Here is a 13,585-nt window from a genome sequence, read left to right as displayed (position 1 = left end):
TTTGCTTACAATCTTTATTGAAGTCATACAAAAGTTGCCAAAAAGTGAAAAAATACACTATATACAAAACCATTTTCCTTGTAAGGAGAGGAGTGTCCAAGGTTAAAGAATTATCATACTGTGCTTTCAACTGCAGCCCCTGATTCTGCTTGTGGCCTTTTCTCTGTCTAAAAGAAAAGAAAAGGGTTTGTTTTTAAAAAACAAGACACTGCCTTACAGCACCAATTCATGCAGCAGCTCAAGGTTTCTGTCATTTGAAGACTGAACTGACTACACATGCTTTGCTGGTCTTCAGAGCCCAACGCTATTCTAAAATATTGATGTTAACAACTGTAGCCCAGGTGGTAAGTATTAAAACCCAGGAGTATTAAAAAACTACTTTGGGGAAAGGCCCCACACTGTAGTTCAGCCCAACTCAAACACCCAGAACATGTTTCTGTCCCACCCCACAGGTTGCAAGTCTCCACAGCTGGTGTCTTTCCAGCCCGCAGCGTGTCAGACACCATGGTACAACATGCATCCTGCCAACTGGGGAACATTCCCCATCTCATCTGGGAAGCCTTGTGAAGACCAGCAGGCAATAAAACCAGTACATCTACCAGGCACAAAACCATGCCTGAACAGAAGGGGAGAAAAAGATGATAATAATGATAATGATAATAATGGCACAGACTCCTGACTCAGCTGCCCACCTCCTCTTCCATTTTTTCTGCAACCTCATTTCCACTGGGGGCAGCATCACCACCACCGCCATTGACAGCCGGTTCTGGTTTAGATTTCTTAGCTTCATTGTCTCCCTGTTGAGTCTCCTCCTCTGGTTTCCTCTGAAGACAAAATTGTTTATAGTCTTCACTATGTACAAATTAAAGTTTAAATATTTTTTAGAAAGTTAGCATCTAGATGTTATTGCACGTTATCTATTCAACCTCTACTTGCCAGGTTCAAGATAAATACTTAAGTGTTAAGACTTAACCATAGCTCTGAAGCTTTGGTACAGAGGTCTCAACCACAAAGGATTTCCCGTAAGACATTATTTAGGTGCTAGTATCTATAGTGCTGAATTATCCTTAGTTATTGTTTGGCAAGGAAACATGCAACTGCTGAGCCAGGGAACAGTTAAGGGGGTAGATTTAGGGCATCTATGACACTTACAATCACCTGTGTAAAGCAGATCAAAGTTGCTCCAAGCAAACCTGAACTGAAAGAGGCTAATATAACACACAGGCCAGGCTGTGCCACAGCAGCATACAAAATAAAAACTAAGATCCTATAGGGGATAATTTTAGTTATATTAGCAAACAGTTCTAGAAAAAGCATATACCTTTAAAGGAACCTAGCTATGCTCAATGCATTATCTCTTTAAGAGGCAGTTTATCCTTACTACCATTAGACTGGCTTTACTATTTATTAAGTCCAATTCTCCATTTCCACTTGCAAAGAAGGGAACCCAACTCAGCCTGGTTGCTTGCCCTTTTCTTAAGATCTGTAGGCCAGCCTGCTCTTCTTGCAGGTCCCCAGCAGAGGAGGGCACTTGTTCAGAGAATGCCTGCAAAAGCCACACAATTCAGCTCTGAAGTTAAACCAGTGTGGGTCAGGCGGGGTGCTGAACCGTCACAAATAGTCTCCTGGAGGCTGGATGGTTCCCAGACTGATTGGCTCCCAGTGGAAAGGAGTTTCATGCACTATTTCTGGTTTTACTTTTAGGGTGTTTTTTCCATTATAGAACCAAGTTAAGAAAAAAAGCTTCAAGTCAAGAAATCCAATTACACGGAGCAAGCCAGTGGTACTTTAACAAACTGTTTGTTCAACTAGTCATTTCTGGACTCACCTTTTTCCTGACTAGGTGAGAGATGTCTGTAACACACTGAGGTGCACCATCAGCTGCTTTTCTTACTGGAATCTATTACAAGACAGACATTGACAGATGAGTAACAGCAAACAGTGATCCTTAGAGCAAACAGGGACTACCAACATCCATCTTAACTTACTGTGGAAACAGAACCACTGTCTTCACTTTGTGCAAAGCCAGATGTAGTTCCAACCTTAAGAAAACCAGAAGAACCAGTCAACAAATTCTGGCGAGACCATATATGCTAGTTTAGAAAGGGACAGGAAAACCCAACTCCTTCATTTCTCAACACTGCATTCCACACTTACACACAGGACAGATGTAACTCGGTCCATTCTCACTTTTGGCTGACCTATCATTTCCAGTCCTGATACATTAAATTGCTCTAGAAGCCTATCAAATTCCAGTTTAGTTTGGAGCAATTCACATCAGTGTATTTACTAATACGCTCTCTTTAGATGTCAGCTGCCTCAGTTTCCTTCTCACAATCACAGCCCATAACATTTGTGAGCAACCACCAGCCCCCAATCTGTACGATCAAGCCTGAGCTCCTCCCATTACTGGTTTACTTCAAGTTTCACTGGAAGAATGTTTGGCTAAAAGGAAACCACAGGATGCACTAACCAGAGTTGCTTTCAGTGCCAGCTCAGCTACTCTTGCACTCTTTTGAGACTCCTTTGAATCTTCTATCTTTTCTTTAATTTCAGGAAGCAGTCCCTTCAGTTCTTCAATCTCCTTCTCATCTTCAGGGGACCCACCTTCTGCCTTCTTTATTCGCTCAGTAAGCATTGCTAGGATGAAACAGTTATCATGGCAAAAAAACTCAAGACAAAGTAGCTGTCCCATTATCAATATCCAGAGGCAAGTATCTGCTAACACATTGTTTCAACAATTTTCTGGTATCAGTATAGCCTGTTACCCCTTTCAGACCAACAGACATTTGCACAGCAAGGCAATAAGCATACCTAACTACTTTTAGGGCACTTAAAGTCTGCTTTGACTAGTGAAAGCTCTCATATTCACTAGGCACTTTTAGAAATCCACTTACCCATCCTCTTGTCAATGACTTCTACGGATTTACCAAACTGCAAAACCGCCTCATCGAACTGGCTGTTGTAGTGGTATGCCAGCGCCAGCTGGTAGTGACTCTCTGCTAGCAGGCGGTCGTGAGCCTCCAGGTACTTCTGCTGCAGGGCCAGGCAGGCCTGAAACTCTTCTATAGCCTGCGTGTAGTTTTCTACAGGAGAAAGACATAAGGTCTTTACAAACCACACTCATTTACCCAAACAAGCAAGATCTAAACCCTTATTCAGTTACTCCGTATTTTATTACGCTTTATATAGTCTGAGAATGGAACCACCATTGAATACAGCATTTGAGTTCAGTGACAGGCTGCTTTCAGATTATCAAGTGACAAAAGGCTGTTTAGAGTCCAGTTCCTCTAGTGTTCTCAAGAGTGCTTTGTCTATTTACCGCAACACAGCGAACTAAGGAGCCAAGCCAAAACCAAGCACACAAATCCTGCTATTTTACCTGCTACCATGACCCAAATGTAACTGGTCACAACTGCAACTTGCATCCAGAGCTAAGGACAGTCCCCTGCTAGCTTCCAGTCAAGCTCTCCATTGAATATATTCTAGTGACACAAAACACAACCCTCATTTTGTAGCCCTGGTCCAGAAACGCGTCAGATTATTTCCAATGCTCACCATAGAGAAAGATTACACTCTCTTTGGATTTAACAAGATTAAAACACGTTTTTAAATGAAGGGCAGGTAAAACACATTAGAAGGCACAAATCTGGGGCTTGCTTCCCCCTCCCTTTTTTCTCCTGCATAACACAGTCTTTCCTGACCATACTTAGACTTCCCAAAATCCTAGGGTGAGTCAACCATTTTTCACTTGCAGTCTTTATGTTCTGGAAGCGGCATGGTACTGACTCCTCCTGTTGAGCTCAGTGATTCACGACTTCGATAAGGAAAGTCTCTCCCAAGTTTCTGAAGCTAACCAAACCTTGCCTATACAGCAGAACATAAGGTTGGTTTTGATCTGGCAACACATTACTTCTTATTCAAAGCTTGCTTTCACTGTTCTGGAAAAGCATGGACTATCCTGTTGTGCTGGTTTTGGCTGGGACAGAGTTAATTTTCTTCATAGTAGCTGGTATGGGGCTATGCTTTGTCTTTGTGCTGGAAACAGTGCTGATAACGCAGAGATGTTTTTGTTACTGCTGAGCAGTGCTTAGACAGAGCCAAGGGCTTTTCTGCCTCTCACAACACCCCACCAGCAAGTATGCTGGGGGTGCACAAGAAGTTGGGAGGGGACACACCCAGGACAGCTGACCCCCATTGACCAAAGGGATATTCCATACCCTAATGACATCATGCTCAGCATATAAAGCTGGGGGAAAAGAAGGAAGGGCGGGATGTTGAGAGTTACAGCATTTTGTCTTCCCAAGTAACCGTTAGGTGTGATGGAGCCCTGCTTTCCTGCAGATGGCTGAACACCTGCCTGCCGATGGGAAGTGGTGAATCAATTCCTTGGTTTGCTTTGCTTGCACGCGCGGCTTTTGCCTCTAAGGCACCAACTTGTTTGTCCATTGATTCCAAAGCTTCTCACATGGCTGCACTATCATAATTAGAAAAAGTCTATTTTGTTTTCATCTTAACAGCCTTAACTCACCTCTGCTCATTTTAAAGTACAAAATAGAGTGACAGAAAGTGGAACTGAACACTGTGTACATGAGAATTAATATTACTTACCAGATTCAATGCTAACTTCTCCCAACTTTAGATGAGCTTGAGCTGCATGGAGCTGAGCTTCTTTTGTTTCTTGTCTAAATCAAGAAAAAAAAGTAGTTTTCAAATCCTGCTCAGAATATGCCACATCCATTAATTGCTTATGCCACTCCCCAATTTACAATGAGTTTCTCTAGCACATATCCAAATTAGGGCTTAAGTCTTTACCTCTTGTAGATTACTTTTGCTAACTCCAGCATGTCCCAGGCTAGCTCAAGATTTCCAATTTCATCCTCCTCACTTTCCTGTAAAGACTAGAAATGCATTAAAGATTAAGTGACTTGGTTACATATCATATCAAACACCACCACTGAGCTTCTAAGCAGTGTTGTCAAGTAACAGATTTCTTCAAGACAAACAGTTTACCACTAGAAGTAAAAAAAAAACCAAAACAAACACACATGCAGAAGAGGTTATTGCATCAACCAAGACTTTACCTGCAGTGAAAATGTTTTAAGTGGAACATAAGCTTACATTCTTAGTTGATACGGCCTTAATTTTTTCCCAGAAATAACAGAGTGCCAAGCACCAATATTATCCCAAGAGTAAGGTTTTGTTTAAGGTGCTATTTATATGAACCAAAAGCTAAATAAAGGAGTTGATGTTCCAATTTTTTTTTTTTTTTTTCAAATGAGCTTTTGGACTTTGTTAGAATAGTCTGAGGAAATGACAGATATTCTCTTCAAGACAGTTGTCTAGCATGCTTAGTACCACATTCTAATAGGCTCCAGATTTTTCGAGGTGTTTTGACTGCTACATCAACATTAACACCTCACATTTAAGCAGCACTACACTTCCCACTAAATTCCCATCCTAATCATGGCTTACAGGACCAGGTACATTCAACAGGCATAGTCAGACAACAACAAAACAAGCAGAGAATAAAGTGTTACAAACTAACGTTAGTGACAACCTAAAGCAACTCTCCCTGCCTGCCCCTGCATTTACCAGGCTGCATTACTCATCAATAGACTGCAAGCATTTGTTTCAGCATAGCTAAACAAGCCCAAGTTTACAGAGCTGAGCAAGATCCTACAAGGTGGACTACACACAACGCTGCCCATTCCTTAGGCAATATTGGTTTTCAAAAGTCATTTCCTACATAGGACCAAGTGAAATACAAGTGAGCTTTTATAAAGACATTAACATGACATTTAGACAAATACTGCACTCTTCCATGAGCACCAATATCAGAGCTCAGCAATCTCACCTTGTCTTCCACTGTCAGCTCATTCTCCTTATCATCTTCAGCTTTATCATTTTCTTTATCTTCCTCTTCAGATTCTTCTGTTTCTACAAGGGAAGTAGATGAATGAGAACACTTGTTGTTACTACGCTTGCTTCACATGGCAGGATATATTACATCCAGCCCTTATCCTTCCAGTGACAGGTTAGATGTGTGATGCAAGAAGAGCACAGATATATTAAATTCCTAGCAGCAGCAGCCATCTTGCCAAAAGTGTTGGGCACTGTAGACTAAAAGAGGTTCCAGGCTCCCTCAGTCCTCATTTTAAGTTTCACTTCATACCATCTAGAACAGAAACTTGCACAGAATTCAGTTCCCACAAATGCACTGTGAACTCCCACTGAAGCCACAGGGTCCTGAGCAGCCCTGGAGGTACAGGTCAGTTGCTGGACTTCACACTACAGATAATAAGCATTTTCAGCAAGATGGCTGCCAAGCTGCGTACAAATAAGACTGTTTCTGAATTCACGTTCCTCATGTCAGACATTTAAGTGGCAATGTTATTAATGAACCTGCTGTTGCGTAGCACTGATTTGACTTCTGATACTGTGTAGGAGCACTGCATGATCTATTCTACCAGTAGAAAACATTTTGGGAAAATGTGAAGGAGTATGGCTAATAACTTTAGAGCATTGGTTGACTTGCGTGCTAAAGTTGCACACTTAACTCCTGTATCATGACCACTGACTATATCCAGAATAGGAGGACCTTGATGGAATGGACACTAGAGAACCCATGAGCTCGTTAATCTAACTCCCAAAACACACACACCTACCACTGAGAGGGCCAAACCTGTGAGTATGAGGACAGCTCGATCAAAGGTAAAACAGAAGAGATATTAGAAAGTTAAAATTTAAATAGTGGGGGGAGTCTAGAATGACACAGCACCAGACCAGGATGTTCAAGAGTGTCCTCACACTAACAGGGTTGGGGAAAAAAAGCAGCAGTATGTGTACATAAACAGCCTTTCCTCAGCCTGATGAGGAGTGGATAACTACTCTATGTGCATTATACTCTATCCAGACAGACACCTTGTTAGGCAGCTGCTCCACCATTGAGTGTTCACTGTGCCCAGCAGTACAAATCCTTTCAGTGTCCAGAACTATTTAGTCTGCATATCTGCCACTCCTAAAATAAGGCTCTTCCTGTGAAGCTGAGTTACTGACAAGAAAAGTTTCAATTATCAGCTCATCAATTAACTTGTGCAACAGAAAGCACTGGCCTACTAAGACCATGCAAGTAATACTTCAGCAAAGTGTACAAGTTTTACTAGGTTACTGTCTTGGTTTCAGCTGGGATAGTTAATTGTCTTCCTAGTAGCTGGTATAGTGCTGTGTTTTGGGTTCAGTATGAGAAGAATGTTGACCACGACAGTTACTTTCACATAATCCTGAAAACAGCTATAATGAAGCAGGGAAGCAGAATGGCAGAAAAAGCTAGGTAGCTGGAAGACTGTACTAGATAGTAGCAATAAGCCTTCAGGTTTCAGGGCAAATTAAGTTTAGACTTGCCAACCAAATTCTCACTTGTAATTACCACCAGAAAGACTCAAATGGAGAGTTCCTTCCCCCCACCAAAAGCAGTTTTACTACTTTGTTATGTATTCAGCTGTTCTTATTTTTCTGCTCCACTGTTTTAAAATAAAATACAGTTATAACCAGAGGCAACTTGTGCTTCAAGTTATTTGAAGGTTAGTGCAATAAACCCAGATGCATGCAAGTGAACATCCATTCAGTATTCTCCACCAGCCTAGCCATTACTTACACATTTCACAGGGCTGTAAGTTTGCTTTCAAGTAAGATTTGCTTTGCAGTTAGTTAAGCGTTAGTCTAGAGAAACCGAGACTGTTCACTACTCCTTGAAACTTTACTTGGATGTAAAATCCTTCAAGAGCCCCTTTACTGTGCCTTTTCCTTATTCTAAGGCAAACAGAAAATTCTGAATGGAACACTTTTTACCCATTGTTAGCCAAATCCATCAAGTCATCCACCCACAAGTACTTTTCTCCTCTCACTGTTACCTTCTCCCTCTTCCATCAGGCCATCTTTCTCTTCTTTTTCTACCTTAGCACCTTCACCCTCTTCCATCAGGTCATCTTTCTTTTCCTCTTTCTCTACCTTAGCAGCTACTTCAGCCTTTTCTTCCACGTCATTAGATGGCTCTTTGCCCTCTGTGGGCACAGGTTCCTTTGAGGACTCTGTCTCTTTAGATTCATCTGGTTTCTCTTCTGTAGCCGTCTCTACTGGTTCTTGTTTCTCCTCCACCTTCTTCTGTTCAGCTGCCTCTACTTCCCCTTCTGTAGCTTCTTTCTGCTCCACAGTGACTGCTGCCTGCACTTCTGCTGTCACTTGTGCTACTGCCTTCTCTTCCACAGCTGCCTCTGCCTGCCCTTCTACAGCCTCTCTCTTTTCCACAGCTGGCTCCTTTTCTGTTGCTTCCGCTGTCTGCTCTCCCGCCTCTCCCTTCTCTTCCACAGCCACTTCTCCAGCTTCAGCCTCTTCCGCAGCTGCCTTCACCTCCTTGTCCAACACTTCTGTCCTTCTCTCCTCCTCCTCAGTTGCCTCTGCTACCTTGTCTTCAGGGACCATCTTCTGCTCTTTTTCCACTACCTTGTCTTCCACAGCTGCCTCCTCTTTCATAGCCTCCTTTTCCACAGCTACCTGCTGCTTCTGCTCTTCTGAAGCTACTTCTTCTTCCACAGAAACCTCCATCTTCTCTTCAGCCTCTTCAAGTTTTACATCCTTGTCAGCAATTGATTCTTCTGTTGGTTTTTCTTCTGTGATCTCTTTCATTTCAACATCCTCCTCTTTGATTTCCTTCTCAGATAGTACTGGAGACTCTTCTGTAGACCTTTTGGCTTCTTCTTTTTCCCCCATGGCGTTATATACCTGTTCTCTCAACTCCTCCCTTGCTTCTTCTACATGATTGAGGAAGCATAAACATTTCTTCGAGTTTAGTGATAAAGACATTAATGGGCACTGACAATACCACCCTCAGACCCTCCAGTGTGTTGGTTTGTCATGAAGTTAGATGACATTCCTAAAAGCTCCATTTTCAAAGTACAAGGAATTAGGACACAACCAACATAGTAACTTGAACTAAGCAAATCCCTTCCCCTTCCCCAGACTGCATTATTGCAAGCAGCCGCTCAAGCAGTGTGCAGTTTTGCGCGCTAGCATTTTTAGTCACAGCTAAGCAAGAGGTGCCAGTGTTTTAATAGTCTGGATTGACAGGAATTCCTGTATTATCTCCAGCTGCAGGGAGTATAAAATGCTGTTCTTGGACTTTTTACAGAGAGACTAACCTGTCCTACTACACACAGTGTACTGCTACAAGGTTACAAAGCAGTTCAAGTTGACTGTGAAGCTTAAGAAAGCAAGTTTGAATGCAGTGTTTCAGGACACAGACACCTGGTGACCCTTTACACATGCTTTCAGTGACCAGTTCCTTGCAGAAGTTTTAGAGGTTTGTTCAATCTTTAAGCAAGATTAGAAGAACAAAAAAAAAGTCCATTCAGGCTGCTAAGAGTTTCAACAGAGTAACTCAGGCCACCTAAGATACCAATGGACTGAACTTGGATCGTTTAGACAAGAAAACACAGCTTGGTGCCTCCATGACATGGCAGACAGCTTTACATACCATCAACAGTTGGTAACGCAGAATCATCTTCAGCTTTTTCTCCTTCCTCTTCAACCTGCACCCCTTCTAAGGCATTTCCCAGCACACCATTTTCCATTCTAAAGGGAACAAAAGTTTGTTATCCCTTAGCTTTTGTAATAACACTGTTTTAACTGCACAAGCTGCAAAGCCGTGGCCCATCCCACCCAGTGCAACCCTGCATTTATGAAGTCCTAGTCTAACCCTGTGACCCAGCGTATACGAGGGTGAAATCCTGTTACACCAGGCAGACTCTTAATGAAATGAGAGACTGTTAGCATACCTTGCCAACTCCAGGAGAGATTTTCCATAGTAAAAAAAAGCTTCTGCACACTCATCCGCTGTCTCACCATATTTTTTACCCCTACAAAAGTAATGAAGAATTATTTGCCTGTGCCTAGTTTAAGTTTTGATACATGAACTTGAAAGCTAAAAATTCCTGGTCAGGCAGAATCAGTTTCTTAGCTCGCTTCCCATTGTTTCAAACAAATCATGAACACTCCTCTCACTTAGCTAGATGTGGCTCTCAAACATCCAGCAAAGCAAACTAATCTAGAACCCAAGGAGGCATCACCCTCAGAGACTGATCAAGACTAGTAAACAAGTCACTAGCAAGTAACACTATCTCATTATTTTCATATTAACAGACATCAGAACCATACACTGCAAAATAAAATACCAAACCCCTTTTCCTCCTTAGGGAGCTGCGCTGGCAGTTACTATCACAAAAGCTAAACTGCACACCAACTACAGTACTGTCCAACACTCGAGTTAGTTTCAATAGTTCATCCTCTCCCTGGTTGTATTATAAATACAGCAGCGTATGTAATGTAAAAATCTCGATCTTTCTTCTATAAGCCACATCAGTACAGTCAAGCTGAAAACCAAGCCCTACAAAAATACACAAAACTTCCTACTACTCACAGTAAGCTCGCAGCTTCCTGGAACGCATTAACAGCAGCCGGAATATTTCCCATTACCAAGTGTTTCTGTCCTAAACCCAACAGTTTCTTTGATTCTCCATCCACATCCATACTGGAGAGGGGGGAAAAAAATAAAAATAAATCAAATACAGGATTCTATTAGTTTCCATAGCAATTTCGTATCCAGCTTTCAAAACCTAGTCAGCTTTACATAAGAGTAAGCTGCATACCTTACACTGGTTGGAATTACCGGGGCAGAGAGGGTTGTTTGGTTTTGTTTGTTTAAATCTGGACCAACTTTTAGTTCCGATGACCAAGGGCAGACAGGTTAATTTTAACCAACCACTGCAAGAAGCGGGTATCAGAATCTGATATGACAAAGGATGCCAAAGAATATACTTTAAGAGTTGCGTACCAATACAACATTGACTACCATACAGTGTTTTACCAGACTCTGATGCCAGCTAAGCCAAGAAAAAGAATAAATCCAATTTATGACTTCTCATAGCACAGCGTGATGCATTTGAAAAGAATGATAGATGCAAGCCTTAGTTTCAATTCAGCACATCTCACACGGCTCCATTTCAGAGGGTTCATCCCAGTCCAGTACCCTGGACTGGGACAAGAGGAGCTGCCCACAAGGAGTACTACTCCATGCTAGTCACATCCTCACACCTCCCCAATGATTCCCCAGCACTAACTCACAAATCAAGAACCTCCTAAGCAACAGCCGGTATCTGTGTATTTATCAGTCCTTGAAAGAGTTTTGTTGCACTAGACTTGTGCAGACTACTGGTGAGCACAAGTTTTCAGCATCTACAGCATCCGCATCTCTTAAACTTCAAGCCTAACAACCCACTTGACAGGTGCCCTTTTTGTTTAACTCAATAACCCTTAGGATTTCATGTTCTTTAGTAACCGACAACTGCAACTCCCATCTCACCTGTCCGTCTTGTCTGTGGATGTGGAAGGAGCTGCCAGTTCCTCTTCCATTCTGCAAACAAAATATTGAATAAGCGTTTATAACAGGCCACCTGTTTCGTGACAGGAACCGAGCTCTCAGAGGTGTGAGGCCAAAGCCAGGAGCGGTGCTTTCTTTCAGGTGTTAGCCACCTAGAGCGAGTTCACACCCTGGTTCGCTCTGCTGACTGTCTTTTGGAGAAACCTATTAGTTTCAGTTTTGTTTATTGTTTGAACGAAAGACTGTTAGGAAAGCAAACGCTTTCGCGTTCAGGTTACATCGGACTAACCCTGGCCAACAGGTTTGCTGCCTAAAAACCAGGACTACCCACCCCTACCAGCTTGCAGCCACTGACCCACAAGCGCCCTGTAGCTCGGAGCTACCCCCACGCAAACTTGCGGCACGGAACAAGCCGCAAAGCGCAAAATCGGGTGTTTTGCGCCGCCTTTCCAGTCAGAAAACCGGGGACGTGCCCAAGGCGCCCGTCCGCGCAGCTCGGGGAGCCCGGGGGCTTGCCACGGCCACCCGCCGGGCAGCCGCTCCTCGGCAGCGCTCCGGGGCAGCCGCCGCGCAGCCCCCGGCCGCCAGCTGACAAGCCGCCGCGGTCCTCCGCCGCCGGCAGAGGGAGGCCGGGGGCGGCGTTGCGGAGCTCCCGGGCGGAACAAAGGCCGGGCGAGGCGGGCAGCGGCCCCGGCCCCCCGCCCCCCCCAACCCCTCACAGACAATGGGCGCCTTTCCCGCCTTCCCCCCGGCCCCGCCCCCCGCCATTGGCGCCAAACCCCGACGGCGGCTCCTCACGGGCTGGCGGCCCTGCGTCACGTGACGCCGCAGGACCACCCACCCACCCCCCGCCGCTCCCCCTCCCCCAACACCCCCCCCCCCCCACGGGCGGGTTCCAGCGGCGTCGGCTGCCCCCAACAAAGATGGCAGCAGCCGCGCACGGGTCACGTGGTGGCCCCGCGCGAGCCGAGCGGGCCCAGCTGGCGCTGGAGGAGCGGGGCGGCACGCACCACCGCCGGTGGGGGGGGGGGGGGGGCGGAACGGGGCGGGGGGGGGGGGAGACGGGGGCAGGCGCACGAGCCCGACCAGCACCCCCAGCCTTCCCCCCAAAAGGAAATCCTGCCCGCCGCCCCCTACCCTCCCCAACCCCCACCCCAGTCACCCCGCGGCGCGAAAGCGCCCCCCCTCTCCCCTGCTGCCCCCACACCCCCACCCCACCCCGACACGCACACACCGTGACCGGGGCCAGCCCGCGCGGCCCTACCTAGTCGGGGAGGCCGGCGCGGGCTCAACGCAGGGGGGAGCGGCGACGGCCGAAGATTGCATAGAAGCTGCTGGAGACAGGGGCGGCGGCGGCAGAGTGCAGACCCCTACCCCTCCGGCTGCCTATATACCCCCGAGGACACGCCCCGGCCCGCCTCGCGGCGCGCGCACGCCGCGGGGGTACTACCGCTCCCGGCATGCCGCGCGCCCGCCCTCCGCGGGACACCGGGGGCGCCGCCGCGCGGGGCTTGCTGGGAAGTGTAGTCCGGGGAGGGAGAGGCAGCGGCGGGGCCGCGCGGCCCGCTGGGAAGTGTAGTGCCGGGTGAGGCGGGGCGGGGGGCGCGCAGGGAGCGCAGGGAAACGGAATTCCGCCGGGAAGCCGCTGCCGCGCGGCATGCTGGGAAGTGTAGTCCGCCCCGCGGGGCCGCGCCGTGCCGCCTCCCCGCCGTGCCCGCGGCGGCTCCAGACGCCAGCTGGGCGGGCCCCGGGGCCTCGCTGCCCGCCCCCCCGCCCCGCTCCAGCCCCGGGGGAAGGTGGACATGTTGTGGGGGTGGGCGCCCCGGGGAGGAGGGCCTTCCCCCCCCCCCCCCCCCCGAAGGCGGGGGAGCCCCTGCGGGCCGGGTTTTCACCTCAGAGCGCAGGAAGGGCGAGCCAGGCCCTTGCTCCCGGGTCACGGACCCCAGACCTCCTCCGGCGCGGCGCTGCCGTCGCAGGCAGGGCCCCTCCTCAGCACCGGCAGGCAGAGCCTGCCCCTCCAGCCGGCCGACACAGCACGGCCCGCTGCAGAGCAGAGGGCGGGCATTCGTCAACACGGTGCGCGTCCAACTACGCCAAGAGCCCTACCGCCAGCCCTTTCTTTGAAGAGCTGGTATTCCTCTGCCTGACATT

The 13,585-nt window shown here is 46.9% G+C and overlaps 1 protein-coding gene across 2 annotated transcripts; it reads right to left on the bottom strand.

The window, feature by feature from the left end:
• Positions 1-12,888, bottom strand: LOC115348817 (nuclear autoantigenic sperm protein). Of its 2 annotated transcripts, XM_030032122.2 has the most exons (15): positions 12,699-12,886; positions 11,417-11,467; positions 10,475-10,585; positions 9,834-9,914; positions 9,533-9,630; positions 7,914-8,810; positions 5,858-5,940; positions 4,816-4,901; positions 4,612-4,685; positions 2,898-3,086; positions 2,474-2,640; positions 1,989-2,042; positions 1,829-1,900; positions 693-824; positions 1-167 (listed from the first exon to the last, which is right to left on the bottom strand). In XM_030032122.2, exons 1-15 carry the CDS (start codon positions 12,758-12,760, stop codon positions 114-116), a joined length of 2,211 nt encoding a protein of 736 aa, XP_029887982.1. In that variant the 5' UTR covers positions 12,761-12,886; the 3' UTR covers positions 1-113. The 2 variants fall into 2 exon arrangements, with proteins under 2 accessions (XP_029887982.1, XP_029887983.1); XM_030032123.2 differs by lacking the exon at positions 693-824 and having other exon boundaries at positions 12,699-12,888.
• Between the last annotated feature and the right edge of the window lie 697 nt (positions 12,889-13,585).

This window comes from Aquila chrysaetos, chromosome 12, assembly GCF_900496995.4.
Source record: "Aquila chrysaetos chrysaetos chromosome 12, bAquChr1.4, whole genome shotgun sequence".
In the NCBI taxonomy this organism is placed as follows: Eukaryota; Metazoa; Chordata; class Aves; order Accipitriformes; family Accipitridae; genus Aquila; species Aquila chrysaetos.
Note: the sequence above shows the minus strand (reverse complement) of the source record. Positions and strands in the feature narration are given on the sequence as shown.

Bases quoted from the DNA above. Each gene is read 5' to 3' on its own strand.
- LOC115348817 (XM_030032122.2), bottom strand. From the start codon at position 12,760: ATGCAATCTTCGGCCGTCGCCGCTCCCCCCTGCGTTGAGCCCGCGCCG. The intron at 9,915-10,474 runs GTGAGTAGTAGG...TTACTTTTGTAG, and splicing joins CAGGAAGCTGCGAGCTTACT to GGGTAAAAAATATGGTGAGA. The intron at 1,901-1,988 runs GTAAGTTAAGAT...GTCTTGTAATAG, and splicing joins ACAGTGGTTCTGTTTCCACA to ATTCCAGTAAGAAAAGCAGC.